General features: G+C 36.3%; 1 protein-coding gene across 3 annotated transcripts in view; it reads left to right on the forward strand.

The window, feature by feature from the left end:
- USH2A (usherin) overlaps nt 1–15,919 on the forward strand; it is a 742,577-nt gene that overhangs the window by 517,590 nt on the left and 209,068 nt on the right. For all 3 annotated transcript variants that reach the window (XM_045455771.1, XM_045455772.1, XM_045455773.1), the window contains exons 45-47: nt 6,350–6,559; nt 7,887–8,089; nt 12,497–12,609. In XM_045455771.1, coding sequence (XP_045311727.1) covers nt 6,350–6,559; nt 7,887–8,089; nt 12,497–12,609 — 526 coding nt within the window. The remainder of the gene's footprint in view (nt 1–6,349; nt 6,560–7,886; nt 8,090–12,496; nt 12,610–15,919) is intronic.

The following is a 15,919-nucleotide window of genomic DNA, read 5'->3' on the forward strand; positions in this document are numbered from 1 at the left end:
GGAACCTGGCTGGGATCACTGGCCAAGAGGATCTTCCCAACTCTTTATGTGAGCAGTTTTACCCTCAAGCAGAGTCCAAGTAAAGAATTTTCTCAAGAGGTAGTTTGATTAAAAAACAATTGTTTTTTATTAAGTAAACTTTACTGCCAACATACGGCTTGAACTCACAACCCAGAGATCAAGAGTCACACGCTCTACCAACTGAGCCAGCCAGGTGCCCCACAAGAAGTAGTTTTGATAATCTCACATTTTCTAAGAAGTATTTAGTTGATGACACAGAGCTCTGAACCATAGAACGTGGGAAATTGGACACTAATTTGAGAACCTATGAGCAAGACACTTCTATTATAATATAACCTTAATGGAATCCCACCAAATTTTTAAATTTGGACAAAATTACCTCCCAATGCACCTGCTAATGAGAAATGTGGCTGAAGAATTCAATCCTAGACAAATTTGGACACCTACTGAATGGAGTGGTTTACTGTAATTGCCCTAGATCAGATCACAGACATTTTTGAAAAAGCCAGATAGTAAATACTTTAGGCTTTGCAGGCTACATGCAGTCTGTGTTGCAGCTGCTCAACTTTGCCATTGTAGCGCTAAAGCATCAATAGACAACACCTAAACAAGCATGGCTGTGTGCCAGTAACAGTTTATTATGGACACTGAAATAACATTTTCATATCATTTTCACATGTCACAAAATACTATTCTTCTTTTGATTTTCCCCCCAACCGTTTAAAAATGTAAAAACCATTTTTAGTTTGCAGGTTATATATAAACAGATTTGGCCTATAGGCCAGATTTTGCCCATAGACTATCATTGGCTGACCCTAGTTTAGGTACTAAAAATCTAGAGGATAATAATTGATATTAACAATAATCTTTAAAAAGAATCCAACAGCATTAAAGAGAATAATCTAAGTGCTTTTGCAAGAGGACTTTCAACTAGCCCACCTAACAGCTGCTTTAAAATTATTTAGGAATCTACTACAGAAGAGAGGGGATTGTTGTATATTTGAGAATCTGCTACAGCTAAGACCAATTTTTTTTAAGCTTATTTATTTATTTTTAGAGAGGAAGAGAGAGCATGAACAAGGGCAGAGAGAGAGAAGGAGAGAGAGAATCCCAGGCAGGCTCGGTGCTGTCAGCACAGAGCCCAGTGCAGGGCTCGATCTCTTGAACTGTGAGATCGTGACCTGAGCCAAAACCAAGAGTCAGACACTTGATTGACTGAGCCACCCATGTGCCCCTAAGACCACATTTCTGATCAACCCATACAGATTACCACCCAAAATGGCATTTAATAACAAAAATTGTGTCCAGAGGTTATGGCCTTCTTCTTCAGTTCACTGAGATTGACCTGATTGATATACTACAGTTAGAGCAACACCTTTACTCAGATAAATTTATGTGTTCTATAAAATATGGGTTGCACAAAATAGGATTAGAATATCTGAACAAATATAACCTCATGGGAAATCCTCATTTTTTCTTGTTGCTTCAAACACAAGCTGGCGTGTATGCCTCCAAATCATGTAACTCTAACTCAGATATTCACACTTTAATTTCTAAGTCTACCTAGTTGCCACAAAATCACTTAAAATTCAAGAAGTCTCAAGTGAATCAAGTATCAAATCCTGCTTCCCATAATTGCTGCTGTGTTTTCTATTTTATGTAATGGGATTCACACAGAAACCAAAACCATAAATCTGAGAACTCTGAAGCTCTTCCTCATCCCTTCTAACCTCTCTGGAGCCACTTAAGGACCTTGACTCCTTCTATCTAGTAGGTCCACCATTCCTTGGGCCTTCCCAAGTCCTCTAGGTGGAAAAACCAAACACAATCAGAGATGGTCCGTTTCTCCAACAGTGGCACAAACTGATCCCATGACCTCACCCAGATGCAAGGAGTCCAGAAAATATATTCTGGCTATTTGACAAGAAGACAAAAACATGGGTGTTAGTGAATGCTAAATTTTATCCCCTATAATCAGTTCTAAAGTTAAATTGCTATGTGTCCCATTAATGCTATTGATAGTTACTGCTATCTTTCTCTATTTTTCCATGATGTTCTATTTTATGTATGAAACAGGATTTAGTGTACTGTTACTTTCATTGCCCTTCTCACTTCCCATTTTTAATGTCTGATTTATAAATTATTATATAATTATTTTTTCATAATTATTTTCTCTAAATAGTTTCAATTTTCTTTATCAATTCCAAATTTTCTCAATCTTGAATTCTGGATTTTGAATTACCTTTTTTGTCTTCTGGATAATATTGTTGGGGAAATTTTATCATTAACAGTAAATAAATTCATTATTCTTAGTTTTTTTTTTTTTATTTTTTTGCCCTACATAAGGAAGTCTCTCTGTTGTATTTGCACATAATGACTTGGATGTGTATGAAATTCTTGGATCAAAATATTTTTCCTCAAAACTTGATGAAATTGCTATACTGTCTTCAAACATTTGATGTTCCAAATGAGAAGCTAAACCTTATCTGATTTTTTCTCCTTTGTTGATGATCTTTTATTTTATTTTATTTATTTATTTTAAACTTATATTTATTTACTTGAGAGAGAGAGGAGAGAGAGCACAAGCCAGGAAGGGGCAGAGAGGGAAGGAGAGAGAGAATCCTAAGCAGGATCCACAGGGTCAGTGCAGAACCCAACACAGGGCTTGATCTCATGACCTGTGGGATCTTGAACTGAGCTGCAATCAACAGTCAGATGCTGGGGGCGCCTGGGTGGCGCAGTCGGTTGAGCGTCCGACTTCAGCCAGGTCATGATCTCGCGGTCCGTGAGTTCGAGCCCCGCGTCAGGCTCTGGGCTGATGGCTCAGAGCCTGGAGCCTGCTTCCGATTCTGTGTCTCCCTCTCTCTCTGCCCCTCCCCCGTTCATGCTCTGTCTCTCTCTGTCTCAAAAAAAAAAAAAAAAAAAAAAAAAAAAGTTAAAAAAAAAAAAAAACAAAAACCAGTCAGATGCTGAACTGACTGAGCCACCCATGCCCCACCCATGCCCCCTGTAGATAATCTCTCAATTTTTAGTTTACCTTTGAAATGTTATAGTGTTCCATTAAATGTCTGTGTTTGGATATATTTCCATTATTTTGACCAAAACTGCATTAATCTATTCAATTTATGGACATAAGCCTTTTTGGGGGGTATGGTTTCATGAGGTATTTTATGTCCATGATTATTTATTCCATGTATTTTTCAAGTTGATTAGGTATTTTTGTTCTCTGCCCTCAATATCTGTAATTCTGACTTTCACTGATTTCTTCTCAGTTGTTTTCCTCTTTATTCTTTCCAACTGTGCATTTTTAACTCCTCTCTTTTCTATTTGCCATGCAGATTCAGCCATTGCTTTTTATGTTTCCTCACTTTCTTATTTAAGCAAGATGACTTAACATCTCTGTCTTCATGTCTGGCTTTTCATGATTACGTACACGTTTCCTAGAGGCTTCTTTTTCAGAAAGGCATCTCCCTTTTGTTATTTTTAAGAACCCAAAGCAAATGTTTTGTAAAACTTTCATTCTCAGAGAAGTAATACACACACAAATCTGCTTTTGAAAGTTCTAGACAGTGTTTTCCTATCTTATACCGTGAAGAAGCCTTGTAACTTAATATTTTTCTTTTAAAAAAGGGAACTGTATTCAGGCTTAGCTTTTACCAATACACAAGGAGGGTGAGATTTACTTGGCTCCTCATTCCAGCTATTTCTGTTCTAATAGCATTCCTCTCTCAGAGGTAGACTCAAGGTCAGCAGCCTTTAATTTTGTGCTGGCCTATTGAACTGAGGATGTATCTTCTATTTCCTAGACAGTCCAGTGACTTGGGAAGAACCCACTGAAGTTTAAAAACACGTTTGAACAATGAAAACACATACTCTTATGTGTGTACGCCTGCAAGAACTTCTCATCAGATGACTAGGATATGAAAATATAATATGTTCCTATAATTTTTCTGTGTTTTGGACTCTGTACTCTACTGTCTAAATGAATGAGGAAAAATAAATGTTGAAGTAGATGTTGGTGAGAGGCAAGACAGTGCAGAAATCTGGCGCTTTTTGCCCAGAGATGCTGCCTGTTTCAGGTTATAGAGGTCTCTATATCATGGAGTAAGACATAACCAATGGAACTGAATCACCATCTTTTTCTATAGTTGGGGGGACAATAGATTTTTTTCTATTTCAGATGGGTTGACATACGGTACATGGGTAAGAATGGGCATTTAATGGAATTTTATCCACATATTAACATACAATCTTTGCTCATCTTGAACTTTCAGTGCTAGTTGCAATATTTTTGATGTATATACATAGGTACATTGATTGGAACTTGATGGAAAAGACATCAGGCACATTTAATAACCCAGGTAATACCCATTTATATTTGCAAGTTTGAAAGCACTGCATTAAATTGTATCTTTAGGGCTTGGATTTCTAACCAGAGTCCTCATTTAACAAACTAAAATTTTACAACATGTACATCAAATCCAGTGAATTTTCCATTATATCTCAACTGCTATAAATCAATGAGTAATGCAACTGTAAGCCAGTAGAAAATAATTATAATGAAAGAAGGAACTTTTGCACTCATAGCACCAATGGCTTTGCTATACTTGACTAATATCATCTGGGAAAATATTGATGGTTATGAATAACCAGTTCCTGCCAATACATAATAATGACCCCATTATTGAAGGTGCTTACATTTTGTGACATCAGAAAAAAACAAATCTTATCCTCAGAGGTTTCCAGATTCATTGCTAAAGATCTCTTACTATAAACTCTTTCACATATGCTAACATACCAAACCTTTTCAACTATTGCTTGAGCTAAAATCAAAGCACTAATGTGCTCAGCATTCAGTCTTTATGCAAAACCCTCAAGATCTTAATGAAAAGCGGTCCTTAAAAGAAAGCCATATGTTCTCTAAAGCCATCTTGTGCTAGATGGCCATGTATTATGATCTCACATATCAGAGACACTGTACTTAAATAACCATAAAGAGTAATGCCACATTTTCCTTTCAGTCCTTAGACTAGTGCTACTGAACTGTTTTGACACATACTTTTACATACAATTTCAGGCTCGTAAACCAACATTCTACCTCCAATTCTAACATGACCCAAGATAATAGTTTCTGCATAAGGTCTTTGAAAATAATACTGATGTAAGGAGAGCAGTATACTACTTATACTATTTCCTAAAAAATAATACTAATATAAGTAGAACATTGTACTAATACTATTTCCTACCTAAGAAAATATGGCTTTTTTAATGTTTATTTATTTCTTTTGAGAGACAGAGAGAGAGTGTGTGTGTGAGTGGGGGAGGGGCAGGTAGAGAGGGAGAGAGAGAATTTCAAGCAGGCTTTGTCAGCACAGAGCCCAACCTGGAGCTCCATCCAGTGAACTGCAAGATCATGACCTGACCCAAAATCAAGAGTTGCATGCTCAACCAACTGAGCCACCCAGGTACCCCCAAAATATGGCTGTTTTATGTCTTCTTTTTAAAGCATCATTGTAAAAAGGTAATGAGAAACAGAGCTTAGGCCAAAGAAGTTGAAATCGGGTGAAAGAGGGAAAAGAAAACAGTAGCCTGGTTTTTGAAAGGATGACGGTTGAGGAATTGATGAGTTATATTTGTCAGACAGTAAGTGATTGATTTTGGCATCTTTTCAGCATTTGTCTACATCACAGAAACACAATGAAGTAGGAGAAAAGAATGAGAACCTTGATAAAATTCAAATATCATCCTGGGATCCTACTGAGCAAATCCTTAAGGAGAGCGTGCTGTATCACTCTGTTACATCAAGAGTGTATATAATAGGATATCAGTCCAATGTTCTTTTAGGTATCATTTAGCAGATTTTGTTAGCAATTTTTAAAAATGCCTCAAGTACTAGGATATGTGTGACGATATGCCTTTAATTGTATTAGCATAGACTTCTCTCAAGGATGATATTACTTAGAAACAGAAGTTGTTCCATGTGTTGAATATTTTATTTTACTCTTAGTTTCCTTTTGTAAGTGTTACATTGCAGTTTTGAAAATTAGTTGAATAACTATAAGTAACATAATTAAAATATTTAAAGGAAATTTAAAATTTTATTTTCCTATAAGGATAAGTATCTATGCAATTAATTACGGGATGAGGGGGAAAAAATTAACTTCGTTAAAAAAAAAAAAAGAAACCAGCACCACCAAAAAGAAGTTTCCATGAGCTTTCCATTGTCCCCTTCTAGAAATAGCTAAAGATAAAATTTATTTTCTGTCTTTTCCCCTGAGAACCTTTCAGATCAGCCACATTTACAGTATCCTGCATTTATTGTCAACAGCTTTTCAAGACCTACAAGGTGATGTTGAATATTATACACTTTTTTGGAGTTCTGCTACCTCAAATGAATCTCTAAAAATCCTCCCAGATGTAAACTCTCATGTCATCGGCCACTTAAATCCAAACACAGAGTATCGGATTTTTATCTCTGTCTTCAATGGAGTCCATAGCATCAGTGGTGATGTATTGTGTGCAACCACTTTCGATGGGGGTGAGTCCAGACTTCAAGGGACCCTTGGCTTCAGAGATGCAAATGAAATTGATTGATTCTTGCTGAGGTTGAGATCAGTCATCCCTCCATTATAAAATTTCCGGTGTTGGAGGGAAGGGGGTTGGGGCTAAAACGCTTAAGTGCTCGCTGTCGTCAAGTGGCAGATCAATACGTGGTCCCTTAGAGACAGTAGCACAAGGCTCTAATAATGGGATATTAGCCCAGTTTGTTCCTGTTCTTTTCAGTGTATGCTTAGTTTGGAGCTGAGTTCACATCAATAAACGGTGACATTTAGAAACATTTTGTTCTAAAGATTTGCTCTTAGAAGCAGTATGCTTTTCAAAACGACAGCCAAACACAGTGAGGGCTCTCCCTGAGTCACCAGAAATGGTAGGTGGAGGTTCAGCCACTGAGAAAAATTGCCTCTGACTCATTTCTAAGCCAGTTAGCAAGGGGGAGGAAGCAAGGGAAGCAACTTGTGAATCTGAAATGTGTTTGGAATGGTCTTTCTAATCTTTTTGGCTTTATAAAGTCTCATTATAAACATTATAATATCATTACCTCCCAAGCAAGTGTTCCAGGTCATTAGCAGAGCACTTTAAGTGTGGAACCCATTTCCCTTTGTGGTGCCAAAGGTCGACACCTTTTGTTTATAAAATAGAATGGATCACAAGGACAATTTTTCAACTAGTTAAGATGGGTTCTTATGATAAAAATAGGTCTTTGCATAGTTATTTCTGACATGCTTGAATAATTGTGTAATTTAACGCCAAGCAAGATTTTTTTCCTAATGTTAGATTTCATCATTACCTATGGTAATCAACATTCAAAATCATTTACATAATGACAATATTGCATTATTGCTTCATATTGCTTGAGTTACAAGCTAGTAACATCAAATGATTTTTTTACGTTCCACCAGCCTCAGCCTCAATGTATTTGAGTTTTATTTTTTGCTTAAGGAGCAAATTTTCTTTCCTTTACCCTGGGAGGTATGGCGTGAAGGGATGGGAAAAGAGACAAATAATAGATATGTGTTGGTGGTGCAGATGGGTGAATAATTTATCATCATATCCCACTGGTCACATAGTATTGAAGATTAGCACTATGCTGGTGGTATAAAGCATTTTACCACCAATTCTTATGGTTTCTGACTGAGAGTATAATAAGCCAATTTACAGAGGACTACAGACTGTGATAACTTCATCAGAGAAAAGCAGATAAGCAAGGAACCCTTTGCAAAACCTAAATACTAATCTGCATTTAGTTTAACAAGTGCTTTTTCAGAGACAGCTGGAGTTTATTCAGTTTCTTCCTTTAATTCTAGAGCCTCAGGGCATGCTTCCTCCAGAGGTTGTCATCATCAACAGTACATCTGTACGTGTCATCTGGACATCTCCTTCAAACCCAAATGGCGTTATCACTGAATATTCTGTCTATGTAAATAATAAGCTCTACAAGACTGGAATGAATGTGCCTGGGTCTTTCATTCTGAGAGACCTGTCTCCCTTCACAATCTATGACATTCAGGTTAGAACACTGTTTTTTGATGGCTAAGCTTATAGGTGTGTTAAATAAAACATTGCCAGGCTATGTCTCTAAGTGGATACCTTCCGTCTTGGTTACAGATTATTTATTTACTGGGGAAGGGGAGAGAAAAGAGGGAAATTGATTAGGATTAAATCTGTTTGCTGTGGGCAAACACATGAGTCTCAGGAGAGAAGGTAATGGTAACATGGAAAACGATGGTGATGATATTCTTGCCGGCAAAATGAGGCAAATCACATATTTGCAGTAAATCTTGCTAAGCAGTTCACCTTTATCCTGATTCTTTTACTGATATCAAAATCAGAATCAACCTATGAATGTGGAAACATTCTTCTATTCCTATTTCTGCTATTTACTAATTTAACAACTTCAGGGAAGCCACATAACCTGTTTGGTGTCAGTTATCTTTTTTAGAAGGGCAGCGGACTTGGTGACTTAAAACATTCTATCGACCTCTAGCATTCTGTGACTCTGAATGCGGCAAGAAAACATAAATGAATATATGGCAGACAAAATATATTAAAGGGTTTGACCTGAAGATTAAAGAAATTTATCTGTTGTCGTCTACCAAATGTTTGTCGACCCTTGCCTATGTGAGAACAGTTATCCTTAAACTTTTTTGCCCTTGAACCTCTTTGATAATCTAATGATGTCAGTGCACTCTGCCCTAGAAAAACACCTGTGTGCCTATATGACAAAAGTTAGTGTGCAGTTTCATATTGCATTGACCATCTGAGGCCCAACTCATAGACCTCTTTGAGATCTGCCGATCTTTAAAATAGAAAAAATATAGAGACAACTAAGGAATCTTCAACGAAGAACTTTCCCCAAGGAATTGGAACTCATTACACTTCTGGGATGTAAAAGATAACAAGGCCACATGTGGAAATTAATGATAAAAACAGAAACTCAAAGTTTATAGAGAAGGGCTGTAATGTAGTAAATTTTTAATTAATCTATGCTACTTCTAACATTTGTAAGAGCTTTGTAAATAATTTTCAAAAAATATTAAGCATGGAAATTTTCTTTGACCACAGAAACATTCACTGGCTTTGTCTAGTAAGTGCTACCTCTTTCATTTCCCATCCCCTTCTTTCCTCACCTTGGAAGGGGAAACATACACAGTCATCTGACTAGAGCCAATGCTTTACCACTCCCCCCCACCCCCCGCTGCTAGGCCTAGCTTCCTAAGAAAACAAAATAAAAATAAAAGAAGAAAGGTATGCTGATTAGTTTTCATTACATTCCATGATTTTCATGAACTCACCTGAGTCATCTTAGAATGGAACACACGGACTGATGTTTATGTTCACGGTTCTTAGAGTGAGTCTCTATGTGCATGTACATCATAGAAAATTAGAAAATAAAAACCACATTCAAAATAATTACACATATAGCTTTGTGAACAAGGTTGGCTTAGGAAGGTGACAGAGTATTTGCTGTATTATTCTTTTGGGGGGCGCTAATGGAGAAAGCTGGCTTAGTCCTCAAAAGGCAACTTATTTATTTGCTTTATCAGGACTCAGAATACAACCTAAGGTGAGATCAATAGGGGCTATGCATGCATGCACGTCCTGATCCAGCTTTCTGACTATGTAACAGTTGATGTGTACGTGTTTCAGTCATGTTGTCCTATAAAAGGCTTCACTCATCCCTACTGGTTTGAGTCACTAGTGGCCTGAAAAGAATGCATTTTGATCAGATTTGGGACATCTAACAAAATAAGGAGACAAAATACCAAATTAGAATCTAATATTTTAGTTGTGTTATTAGTGACTAAGATGTTCTTATTCTTGATAAACTATATTTTTGTGAAGCTCTCCACAGTCCAGGAATATTCCACTTGAAATAGTTGTTGTATCACTGGAAATTTGAATAACAGATTACAATGATTTTTGTTCATGATTTCAAAGATGATTTGGGATTTGACTCCATTTAAAATATGCATCCAGGGGTACCTGGGTGGCTCGGTGGGTTAAACGTCTGATTTCAGCTCGGGTCATGATCTCGTAGTTCCTGGGTTCAAGCCCTGAGATGGGCTCTGTGCTGGGAGTGCAGAGCCTGCTTGGGATTCTCTCTTTCCTTCTCTCTCTGCCCTTCCCCCACTCACATGCATGTGCATGCTCTCTCTCTCAAAATAAATGAATAAATTTTGAGAATAAATAAGTAAATAAATAAATATACATGTATATACCAGTGTATGTGTATATATATACATATACGTATAAATATATACGTATAAAATATTTATATGTATATGTATATATACGTATATGTATATATACAATATGTTGCACCTAATTGATATGCCTACTACTTTAGGATTAAGGTTCTCTGTGTTAACCCCCTCTGTCAAACATGTATTGATTATAAAGCAGACATATAGATCCAAATATCTACTTTTTTGAATGAGTTATTTTATATATCCTTTCTATATAATTTATATATATATATATTTATAATATATATAAATACATTAAAAATATCAATTTTTTGATTCAATTTTGTTTTTATGTGAATCAGTCAACCTTTATACTTGTGGTTCATTCACATTATGCAATATAGCTATAGCAACAGAAATATCCCAAAGATGAAATTTGGTCTGTTACCTTAGTAAGTTGAGAAAAATATTGACACATTTCTCCAAAGTCAAAATAAGAGTTTTCTGGAGAATCATTTGAATAGAGCTAGTAGCTTAGTTTTGTTTTGTTATAACTTTTTTTTTTTTTTAATTTGAGAGAGAGAGAGAGAGAGAGAGAGAGAGAGAGAATCTTAAGCAGTCTCCAAACTCAGTGTGGAGCCTGGCATGGAGCTCAATCTCATGACTCTGGGATCATGACCTGAGCCAAAATCAAGAGTCAGACATTCAACTGACTGAGCCACCCTAAGTGCCCCAGAATATAGCTAAGTAGTTTGGAACTTAAAGCTATGCTTAGTATTTAGATGATAAGACTAGAATACAGTAAAGCCTGGATTAGATATCTCATATCTAATCAGCTTGATCATATTCCCTGATTTCTCTCACCCCCAATTTGCAAGCTGATGAAAATGGAGTCATGAAGACTCAGTAAAATTATTTGTGCCAGTTCCCATTAATATTGAGCACATATTACTTACATAATGAACTGGAGTTGATTGTTGTTATAATTATGCACCATATAGTCAAATATTGCCTAATATGTATGAAGTTTTATTGTCATTAATTCTATTGCAGCAAGTATATTTTAAGTTCATTTCCCTTTAAATTATTTGGGGTTTCATTGGACATACTCAGAGTGGAGGGCCTTGACAGTGTCCACATCTCTACTAAATATTAGTAGATAGGAAAAATACTGTATGGAATACATAAAATACTATATGGCATACATAAAGAACACAACTCAAACAGCATCATAAAAATGTGCTTCAACTCCCATTTAGGTGTAAAGTGCCCCATGAATAAAATGACGTAACTACTAAATACAGTAAGAGACACATTTGTCTTTTCTCAATTGCCAGTGGAAATCCAGAGAACTGCTTCACTTAAAAGCTCAGTATTAGTGTTTAAGATGCATCGGTATCCAGCTTCCCCTTCATTTTTTACGTATTAGCTGCTGAAAGTAAGTGAGCATTGGAAAAAGTACATTTTCTCTTTGGCTTATCCTTTCATTGGAAACAGAATGATGTCACTTTGTGAGTGTTTCACTAGCAATCTTTTGTACATTCATTTGTCTCTCCTCCTACTTGCTGAATGTGTTTCTTTTGCGTTACTAATGCTTGATGAACTTGATTTCTAATCTTCAGTTACTCCACCCTCCTCAGTTTTTAGTCAGATTAGGTGACAGAATTAAAGGGATAAATGATGATTTTCTGCTGTGATTAAGGTAAAAATACAACTGCAGCTGGAACAGATGAATATAAAGTAGCTCAGCCACATTGAAAGGCTTCTCTAGACCTCGTTTTTCTTCCATTGCACATTAACATTTGGGCTATTTGTTCTAAAATGTCAAGACTTCTGTAAGAACTCATCATTACACTACCTGGTTGTAGATCTAGAGAGCAGTATGCAGTGATAACCTACTAAGCTTATATACTGTCCCCTAAACATCTTCCATTCCTTACTGTGCCCCAAAGGGTTGAATATGTCTGTCTCTTTCTGAAAGGTTGGAACCAGAGACTAAACCTCACCATTTTCATCACTAAATCAACTGTCCTGAGCTCATTTCTATATCATATTCTGAGTTTGAACCAATGCAGTCAAACAACATCAAAAATTAATATTTATAGAACTCTAAGAAGTTATAGAGAACTAATAGGAGAGTCCTATGAAATGAAGGTGGGTGGATTCAAGCCACTGGCAGTGGATATTTTGAAAATAGTTGGATTTATTCTTTTCTAAACTGTTTGTAGGTTGAAGTCTGCACCAAATATGCCTGTGCGAAAAGCAATGGCACCCAAATCACCACTGTGGAGGATACTCCAAGTGATATACCAACACCCACAATTCACGGCATCGCTTCAAGGTAAAAAATTTTTGCCAGTTAATGTCAAGAGCTGATCAGAGGCACCTGCGTGGCTCAGTCACAAGCCTCTGACTCACCGCTTGTGAGTTCAAGCCCCTCATTGGGCTCTCTGCTGTCAGCGCAGATCCCCCTTCAGATCTTCTGTTCCCTTTCTCTCTGCCCCTCCCCAGCTTGTGCATAAGCTTATGCATTCTCTGTCTCTCAAAAATAAATAAACTTAAAAAAATAAATAAAAAGCTGATCATAAGCAATGAATGTTAAAATCAAAGATTTCATCCTAACCATGACAATTTCATTTTAGAAAGTTGCTATAAAGACCTGTGTAAATCAAAATTTTTGTATTATTAGCTATTGATTTTCACTGGTCACATCACCTAATACTTAAGCTTTAATGTCCCCGATTTCCCAGTTTCACTTCCCTTTATGTAGTAACCTGTGAGCAAATGCTTAAATGCATGAAAGGGTTTCTGTATTTAAATGTGTCATTAAGTGAATCCTTTTGTAAGGCAAAGAATACAATTTTCATTAGATTAGTTACCTTCTAAGTTACTCTCTTTGAAAAAAATTAGATTTACATGTATCAGATTGCCTTAAACCTAGAAAAATCTGTAAAATAAACAGGGGAGATAATCTCTGGATAACCATTACCACTGTTATCAGATTCTTGGTACAATCTCATTATTTTTCTGTGCTCATTTTTTGCTGAGAAGTGGCCATAGATTGAAAGTGAGTCTCTTTTCAGTTCAAGTTAGCAATAATAATGATAAAAAGATTTAATGTCAAGTATCCCAAGCCAAAATTGACATGAGAGTAGTTCATCCTTCTACATCAGTCTGAGGCTAGAGAAAGAAATCTGAGTACTCCCACATCATACTGGGATGATGTTCCAGCTAAATGAATCACCCTTCACCTGTACACACACACACACACACACACACACACACACACACCCCACATACACACTGACCAAAATAATCGATTTGTTATAAAAGATTTCAATTCTGAAGGATCCTTTTGCAACATATTAACATTTCTTTGTTTCTTTAAAATCAGTTTAAAAATATCTGTACTGATTTAGGGAACTAAAGATAAAAATAATTAGAAAAAAAAAAACAAGTAATTGGACGCTTAGCTGTTCAGGGCAAAAATCATGCCTTGTCTCCTTGAGTCCATCTTTTATCTAACACATGACAGATATTTATCTAATTTCACATGTGCTAATTAATTGATAATCTTGTCAGCAAATTTTCCCTATCCACAGAATTGCCTACTATGCAAAGGGAAAATAGTCAAATGAAAAAAGTACCAGCAAATACATTTGTGGTTATAATAATATAAGAAGAAAAATTAATTTAAAAAGTATAAGGCATGGTTTTAAATTTTCAAAGTTTTCAGTCTACTGTAGAGACACTGCCCTAAACAAGTGTTTATAGAATAATGTAAAAAACTCCACAACATAAGTTTATAAGATGCAGGAAAAACATAAAGAGAAAAACACTGAACTCTACCCAGGATTATCAGTGAAGGCATCATGGATGATGCAATAATTGAGTTCTGTCTTCAAGAACTCAAGGAAGAATTATATTTAGGTGGGTGGATGTTGTCAGATTTCTTGTTTGTTCTCATCCTTATGACCTAAGCCCAGATGAATGGCATAAAGGAGTATGTCTTAAATTATATATTTATATGTAGCTAAAAATCTGTAGGTTTTATTAGACATTGAACAAATGTCTATATGTGTCTGTGCTTCTAGGATACTTTTTTTTATTTTAAAAAGATTCTTACAGATAATAGCAGAGTAATAGTTGTGGTTAAAGATTATTTACATTCAAATGTATAAGTTGATGGCAAAAATATTAATGAAGGCATCACACAACAAGAGGAAGAAAAATGACAGAGCAGACAACAGAAGAGAGATTTCAACACAATTTTGGAAGCAATGTTTGGCAGGGAGAAACAAATGAGTTAGTGCAGTGGAAAACATTTACAACCAAAGTTTGGTTGGCAGAAGGAGATAATGACACAAAACAAACTAATTTACCCTGCAGAGAACCTCGGTGTCTGAGCACCTTAAAACTTACAAGTTTTAAGGTTAGTGAAGAAGAGGAAGATGTAAAGTTCAAAGCTGGAATCATGAGATTAGCTAAAAATCTGAAAAAAAAATGTGGTTGGAACCTGTAATTAGGGTTCTCCAGGGAAACAGAACCAAAATCTGAAAACCCAGGAAAGCTAGTGGTGTAGTCTCTCAAAGTCTCTCTGATTTGAAAATCAGAGGAGCCAATGGTATAAGTTCCAGTTCAAGTCTGAGAGGAGAAAAAGACTGATGTCTTAGCTCAATAAGTAGGCAAAGAAAGGGAGGGGATTCTCCCTTCTCCCACCTTTTTGTTGTATTCAGACCCTCAACTGATTGGGTGTTGCTCACCTACACAGGGTAGGTAATCTGCTTCACCAAGTCCACCATTTCAAATGCTAATCTTAGAAACAGCCTCACAGATATACACTGAAATAATGGTTAGCCAAATATCTGGGCACTTTGTGGCCCAGTCAAGTTGATGCATAACATTAACCAAAAATTCATGGTGCCCTACCTCCATAGTATGTATCCTGGTGTCTACTTCTCTTGCTCCATCTAGCACGTTCTACTACCATGAGATCAGAAGTGTATTGTCTGGACAAACTGAACAGAGGCAACTAGGAATTAAGGCTAACTAGGCACAGTGGAAGGCTGGGAGGAGGGGCAAAGCTAAAAATCATGATAAAGTGGAAGACTACAATCAAAATGATGAAACCTTCGTTGTTTTCCCCAGGTCTGTTCTCAAAAGCAAATATTGTGAGAAGAATGTTGAAATTTCCAGATATAATTATGGGCATATCTATTTCTTTTTTAGAACTCTCTGTTTTGCCCCATGTATTTCGATGCTTTATGATGAGATTCATATACATTTAGGATTGCTATGTCTTGGTAAATCGATTCTTTCATCATTGCATAATATCCCTTTTTTCTGGTAATTTTCTTGTTATAAAGTATACTGTGTCTGATACTAATATAGCCACTTTAGCTTTCTTTTGATTAGTATAATTGTGAGTGATTTGGGATTGTTTCCTGGACATTTTGAATAGTAGGTTGTGATCATTTGAGTCCCATTAAAAATTTGAAGAAGGATGAAGTTTTCGTTTCCTTCAGCAGGTAATCATCTGGTTACCTTCAGACTGCAAATATTGTCTTGGCTTTATGTGCTCAGGGGCTCCAATGTCGGTTCATTTTTCAAAAGCTTTGCTATGCCGCTTCATGTCTGCCCCATGTATGCAC

The sequence above is a fragment of the Leopardus geoffroyi genome, chromosome C3 (genome assembly GCF_018350155.1).
Source record: "Leopardus geoffroyi isolate Oge1 chromosome C3, O.geoffroyi_Oge1_pat1.0, whole genome shotgun sequence".
Taxonomy (NCBI): Eukaryota; Metazoa; Chordata; class Mammalia; order Carnivora; family Felidae; genus Leopardus; species Leopardus geoffroyi.